Below are 7,118 nucleotides of genomic sequence, written 5' to 3' on the forward strand. Positions count from 1 at the left end.
CGTACTAGGTGTTCCAGTTCTTCATTTGATAGCTTCTCCTTTCCCTGAAGTCTGGCACACCATGGACGACAATGAAGACAATCTGAATGAGTCAACCATTGACAACCTAAACAAAATCATTCAAGTCTTCGTGTTAGAATACCTTCACTTGTAAATATTTGAGTTTAGTTCGTGGTGATTGCTTCTGTATCAAATTCAAAAGTCAAGTTGGTGTTTAAATAATCTGATTCCAGATAAATGTTGTATGTAAAACTTCCGTCCTATAGATTCATCCTGTAGGTGTTTTTGGATATGTGATCAGTGAACCGTAGAATTCTATGATGCCTTTAAGTGCTCATTAGTTTTCATCTAGAGATGAGAAAGGAACATGCAAAGAAATAAAAAATAAATAACTTTTGAAACTCTTTTAGATGAAAGTTTTAAAATGACATTAGATTTACTTATCAATATCATGGACGTTTATACACTACTTAAATATGATGATGGTGTACAATATATAGCTGTAGTTTTATATGTTATGTTATATAGTGTCTTATATTTCGTGTTATGTAATATAACACAGACATGTATTTTGACAGCCCTTAAATTTCTTCAAGAAAGATTTGTGGAGTTTATTTCTTGGAAATTAAAGTTTGAATTAAATGTTATATAGTGAGTTTGTTTTCCATGTCCATAAGTGAGAAAGTGTGTGTTTTAATGCATAATCCAGTTTTCTAGAGTTTTACACCTTAATTTTTTTTTGTAAAAGTGATATAGTCGGTAACAAAACAATTGAAAAAGGATACAAAAGTATAATCACATTATATTAACAGAATCACTATGGCCTCTTTAGTGGGTCTCAGTTTTTATTGCACATATTTCTTATATAAATATAATCAAACCATATCTCTAATTTTGGAAGGCTTTCCCATTAATGTAATTATAAGATACATATTTGCTGTTTGGATCTTGGGTTGAGATAAAGACAGAAAAGGACCCCCAAGTGCATCCTCAAGAGTTGATGTTGAGGTATCATAACAGTAGCACATAAACTGATAATTTTCTTGCAATTAGATTTTCTGGTATTCGGGTTTGGTAGAGTATGGCATTTTTTTTTTTTCTGGAGACACTTAGGCATCCTGGATTATCTTTAGAGATAGGAAACACTTATCTATAAATAACAATCTTGATCAAATGAACACTTAGGGAAATTGATCATTCCATATAAATGAGGTTAGTTGAGGCCGCTGCTTGTAGCCAGAAGTTTTCCTGTGTCTTGCCTGGTCTGCAGCCACTCAGACCCAAACAAACACACAGAGGCTTATATTAATTAAAACTGCTTCACCGTTAGCTCAGGCTAACTACTGACTAGCTCTTACACTTAAACTCAGCTCATTTCTGTTAATCTATATGTTGCCATGTGTTCCGTGGCTTTACCTGTGTGTCATTCATTGCATGCTGCTCCCTGGACGGCAGGCTGGTGTCTCCTGACTCAGCCTTCCTCTTCCCAGAATTCTCCTTGTCTGTTTATCCTGCCTATTCTTCATGCCTGGCTACTGGCTAATTAGTGTTTTATTAAACCAGTATACAAAAGCATTATTCCACAGCAACTGCTCTCTCTAGGTTCTGTGTTCAGGGCAGACATGGAGTAAATATTCAGTTATTTTTCTGAGGGTAGGTAGAGAGTGACATAAGCCGGGCTAGTTGTGAAACATTGTTGGCTTTAAGTTTAATAACAGTGGAAGTAATGGAATGTAATTTACTGTCTAAAATGTAAGTTCTAGATGGGAAAGGGAAAATATTTAATTTTAGTGATGCAATTGCATAATTATGTACAATAGTATAGTCACTATACTATATAAAACATTGCAATTGCATATTTTACACAGTTAGATTGTTCTAGGATTTCGTTTTATTTTACAATGCTGTTTCTAAGTGTGTAAGGAGGTTGTGTCTTTGGAACTTAACTTTAAAGCTTTTTAAACACATATTTGCTTTATGTTATCTGTGTGACTGTTTTGCTGGTGTGTATACATGTGCACCATGCATGTGCCTGATGCCCTGGGAGGTCAAAAGAAGACATCAGATCCTCTGGAATTGTGACAGAGGGTCGCGAGCCACCATGTGCGTGCTGGGAACCAAACCTGGGTCCTCTGCAAGGGCAAGTGTTCATAACCACTGAGTCATCTCACCAGCTCCACTTACCTTTTTCTTTTCTTTTTTGAGACATAGTCTCATTTATGCCATTCTGACCTTGAACTCACGATGTAGGCGAGACTACTTTGAACTTCTGGTTATCCCCTTTCCATCTGAGATTACGGACATGCCATTGCCTGCAGTTTCTGAGGCTCCAGGGATGGAACACCAGGGCTTTGTGCATGCTAGGCAAGTACTCTATCAGCTGAGCTACCTCTCTACCAAGAGCAAATACTTACTGAACGATAATGCTGAGTGACAGGCAATACTAGAAGTGTCTTGTATATTTTTTTTCCCAGTGCAATCCTCACACCACCTCAGGAGTGAGGATTTTATTTTACGGCGTACCCTTATTTTATGGCGTACAGAATAGTTCACTGTATTCTTCAAAATTATGTAACCAATGTAAGACAAAAGTGGAATCTGAACCCAGAATTTTAGAGTCTGGCCTTAAAGCTCACACATATTCTGTGGTCTAGAACTTTCCATGATATTGTTAATGTTAAAAACGAAGTGACAGTTGCATATTGAACATTTCCCAGGTCATTCCCTCAGTCTGGGTCACATTCTCGAACCTTCGTCGCTAAGATTCACTTCACGGTGTTAGGGATCAAAGGCACGTCACCTCTATGCAGATTAATTTCTCTGCCATACCAAAGGCTATTTTTGCATCAGCCTGAGGATGACAGAAATGAACGCAAGGGGCCCCAGGCCTAAAGAATCTAAGCCACAAAGTGGGATTAAAGGGAGCTAGGTTTTCTAGATTAGTTTTTTTTTTATACACAGAAAATAATTAAAACGAGTTTGTGGGAGATACATTCCTTTTAACACCAGAAAAGAAGGAGCTGTGTTGATGATGCATGGTTTAAGTGATAAGAAGCCACAGGAAAGTAAGTTTCAGTCAGGAATCTGACTGCAGTTTGATAGTGCTGCAGACAGAATTAGAAGCCGAAATGATAAGCTCCTTTTGAGGGAGAGTGAAGTTAATGGGCGATCTACTGTAATCTGTTGAGTTGGCATTCATGGAATTATTTTTAGAGGAGGTTGGAGGATGTGTTGAAATGGGATATGGGGGGAAAGTGAAAACATAAGCAGCTTAATGCAACGAAGGCTTCCTTGCTTTGCAACAGGGCACCATTCTCTATCATGAAGAGCCTGTGTGAATCCGAAGGAAGCAATCATGATGTCATAAGGGGAGACACGCGGGGGCAGCATGAATTTTGGTAGTAATCTCTGAAATGCATTTTGTGTAATTGACGCCAGTCAGAAACATTACTTTTTTTTTTTTTTTTTTTTTTTTTGAGAATTACAGCTGCAGAGGCAGAGCTCATACACATTATCCTGCATCAGGAATTTTTCATTGTGCATTTGGGAGCATTTAACAGCCCCTAAGAGAACAATTTGTATGTTTTGCCTATGAGTGTCAACCCGGCAATGTGTAGGGCTATTTTTCTTCTTCAAGATGTGAGTTCAAAGGAAGATATTCATAAAAGAGTATTCATAACTTTGGTATCTAAAAAAAATGTCACGAGCCTGTTATTGGAGCTTGAGGGCTGTGGCTGGAGGAGAAAAGACAGATCCTTACAATGGAGAAATGTTTTAGACAGGAACCAGTTCCCAGAAGAACAAAGCAGACCATGTTTGCAGCCCTAGCTCCGGCTCCTTAAACACTGTGTTTTGTGAAGCTTCTTTTGTTCGTCAAAGAAACACATGGATTATGGTTCCCCAGGAAAAAACAAATCATGTGAAAAGCTGAACATTTGCCCCATCTAGCCAGTCCAGCTGGAGATTACTTCAAAGGAGGTATGGCCAGGACTCTAGATTATTCCATGCTGTAAGAGCACGGCGTGAGGTGCTACTAAAGTTCACCATATTCTGCTCTGACAAATATAGCATCTCAGCATTTTTGGAAGCTCTAAACTTGATGAAGGAAGGCGTGGGGATCACGGAAGTAAAGAGAAGACGAGGTAGCTATTCACTAACCCAAAGCCAAGCTAATATGGGGCGTTACTTAAATTTTCTATCCATGAAGGTATGGATATTCTTCATAGGCACTCTTCCTGCCTACTTTAGCTTTCAAAGATGAATGTAAGAAAATCGAGGTTTCTCTCAGTTTCAGGGCTACTGTGCACGTAGCCTGAAACTCTACAAGTAGTTTTGAAGTGGTTTGCCTTACTTCCGCCTTGAGTATTAATTCTCTGACACCCACACTTTATCTTTTTCAGTCTTCAAAAAGTAAAATGACGTTTCTGCTGTATGGGGCAGAAGCCATGGTATAAAGCCACCATTGTGGAGAGGAGTGATATTGGTTAGCTAATTGAGTAGTAGGGTGGTAGCGGATACTCCTCAAATCCTCTTACCCATGAAAATTGGCTCCAGAATCCTGGCAATACATCCAACAGCCATAATTTATGACCGTCTTGAAGCACGCTGGATGAAAGGGCTGCCTGTGTCGTGGCTGGATCTCTCAGCCTCAGCTTGGTTTGCATGCTCACGCAAAGTGAAGTCATTGCATTATGCTCATATTTCAAAGGCAATGCATGGAACATGGTCCAACCTCCCTACGTCTCCAAATTTGCCAGTGGAGGGTTTAGACTATTTGAGAATTAATACTAAGATCACACACTTGCCAAGAAGAGAAAGCAAAGTGGCTTAAAGCGAAACACTCAACATCACAAATACTACGAAGGTAACAAAAGCAAAATTGAAAACCGATGAAGTATAAATAACACTACTTACAAATAGCCCTGGAAATGTTTTTATCTTTCACCTACTTAGCACTGTGGGTACAAAAGGTCCTTGGCGTGCATGGATTTAATATTTGTGGGTTTGGCTAAGCAAGACTGACATGTAGTGAATTATGTCGCTGGAGCGATCAATGTAGAGATGTGAATGAGGGGAGCTGACTCCTAGCCACCAATTTCTCTGCTGTTCTGATGAGGCTTACAGGAGCACTTGGGCCCATTTTCTTGTTAAAACAAATTCCACATCTATCCTCCAAGCTAACTGCTCTTGCTGGAGACTTAGTTAAGGCAGTCTATAAAAATAATGGATGGATGCATTAGATTTGTAACTCATTTTCATCTTTTATTGATAGAACTGTGTTGGGGGCCCCCAGGCAGTGGGATCGGGACCCGTCCCTAGTGCATGAACCAGCTTTTAAGAACCTAGTGCCTATGGAGAGACACTTTGCACAGCCTTGGTGCAGGGAGGAGGGGTGTGGACCTGCCTCAACTGAATGTACCAGGCTCTGATGACTCCCCATGGGAGACCTTGCCTTGGAGGAGGTAGGAATGGGGGGTGGGTTCAGGGAGAAGGCTGGGGGGTGGAGGAGGGAGGACAGGGGAATCTGTGGTTGGTATGTAAAATGAATATAAAATCTCTTAATAAAAAAAATAATAACCCTTCCCCTTCCCGACGCTGAGACGCGGGGCCTCGCTGTAGGCCCCGGACCTGGTCCGCCTTGCGGCTGCGCGCCCGCCTGCTGGTGGGGGCGAGTCTCACACCATTTTGTTGGTACAGCCTACCAAGAGACCAGAAGGCAGAACTTACGCGGACTATGAGTCTGTGAATGAGTGCATGGAAGGTGTTTGTAAAATGTATGAAGAACATCTGAAGAGAATGAATCCCAACAGCCCCTCCATCACATACGATATCAGTCAGTTGTTTGACTTTATCGATGATCTGGCAGATCTCAGCTGTCTTGTTTACCGAGCTGATACACAGACGTACCAGCCTTATAACAAAGACTGGATCAAAGAGAAGATCTACGTGCTCCTTCGTCGACAGGCCCAACAGGCTGGGAAGTAGTTGAGTTGGAAGCATTAGGGGCTGAGGGTGGGCTTGGAACAGGTGCATACAGCGTGCTGTAGTGAACATTTTGTATGATAGTAACCCTGTTTCCATTTTGTTACTAGAGCCAAGATTGAATGTATGACACGATAGTGAATGATCTTTTCATTCGAAACCACCGTTGCCCCTTTGCTCCTTTCCTTTCTTTTTTTACTTAAACATTTTTATGATAATTCAGAGAGAAAGTGTTCTTTGCCAGTTAAGGTTGGTTCCAGTCCTGGAAACTGTTTGTATCTGCTTTACAGCAGTGAGTGCACTAACCCTTTGTGGGGGGTAGGGATGGTGACGAGCTTAGTTATGTCCTCTGGGAAAGTCTTAGTGAAAAATAAAAAATGTTCTGTAAAAAAAAAAAAAAAAAAAAAAAAAAAAAAAAAAAAAAAAAATAATAATAATAAAATGCTGATTGGCCAGTAGCCAGGCAGGAAGTATAGGTGGGATAAGCAGACAAGGAGAGTTCTGGGAAGAGGGAGGCTGAGTCAGGAGATGCCAGCCCGCCATCCAGGGAGCAGCATGAAACGGCACACAGGTAAAGCCATGGAACACGTGACAACATATAGATTAACAGAAATGGACTGAGTTTAAATGTAAGAGCTAGTCAGTAGTTAGCCTGAGCTAATGGCTGAGCAGTTTTAATTTAAAAAAAAAGAATTAAAGCTTCTAAAATCACTTTAAAATTTTAGATTTTATTTCCCTTTCTAATTGGGCAAATTATTTAAGACAAAAGTAGTTAAGTATTTAGGATATTTCTTTTGAGAATGTTAGTGATCCATTTTAATTATGTTAGAGTTATGTCATGTCAAGTATTTTATTGCCACACTTTTTGATAGACTTACCCATGATGTTGATACTATTATCCTCATTTCCTAAGGAAAGGAACATAGAAATTAGATTATTCTCTGTTGGTGCCAAGATAGGATTCTAAGGACTTTAATTATCAATATATGGCATAGCTACTTTCAGGCTGGATTTCCAGTTTATTGATTTTCATCATGAGATAGAACTACTTGGCTAGAGAACATTTTGTGTGTGTGTGTGTGTGTGTGTGTGTGTGTGTGTGTGTGTGTGTGTGTGTGTTGGAACATGAGGGTACT

At 39.9% G+C, this 7,118-nt stretch overlaps 2 protein-coding genes across 2 annotated transcripts in view; both read left to right on the plus strand.

The window, feature by feature from the left end:
• Qpct (glutaminyl-peptide cyclotransferase) overlaps window positions 1-647 on the plus strand; it is a 30,680-nt gene extending 30,033 nt beyond the window's left edge. The window contains exon 7 of the mRNA XM_052746330.1: window positions 9-647. Within this exon, the coding sequence (XP_052602290.1) occupies window positions 9-154 (146 nt within the window). The 3' untranslated portion in view covers window positions 155-647. The remainder of the gene's footprint in view (window positions 1-8) is intronic.
• Window positions 648-4,201: 3,554 nt separating this feature from the next.
• LOC128116062 (enhancer of rudimentary homolog) lies at window positions 4,202-6,374 on the plus strand. Its single transcript, XM_052747342.1, has 2 exons — window positions 4,202-4,207; window positions 5,620-6,374. Exons 1-2 carry the CDS (start codon window positions 4,202-4,204, stop codon window positions 5,983-5,985), a joined length of 372 nt encoding a protein of 123 aa, XP_052603302.1. The 3' UTR covers window positions 5,986-6,374.
• The last annotated feature ends 744 nt before the right edge of the window (window positions 6,375-7,118 follow it).

Source organism: Peromyscus californicus, unplaced genomic scaffold (assembly GCF_007827085.1).
Source record: "Peromyscus californicus insignis strain IS unplaced genomic scaffold, ASM782708v3 Scaffold_1__1_contigs__length_55948999, whole genome shotgun sequence".
Lineage (NCBI taxonomy): Eukaryota > Metazoa > Chordata > Mammalia > Rodentia > Cricetidae > Peromyscus > Peromyscus californicus.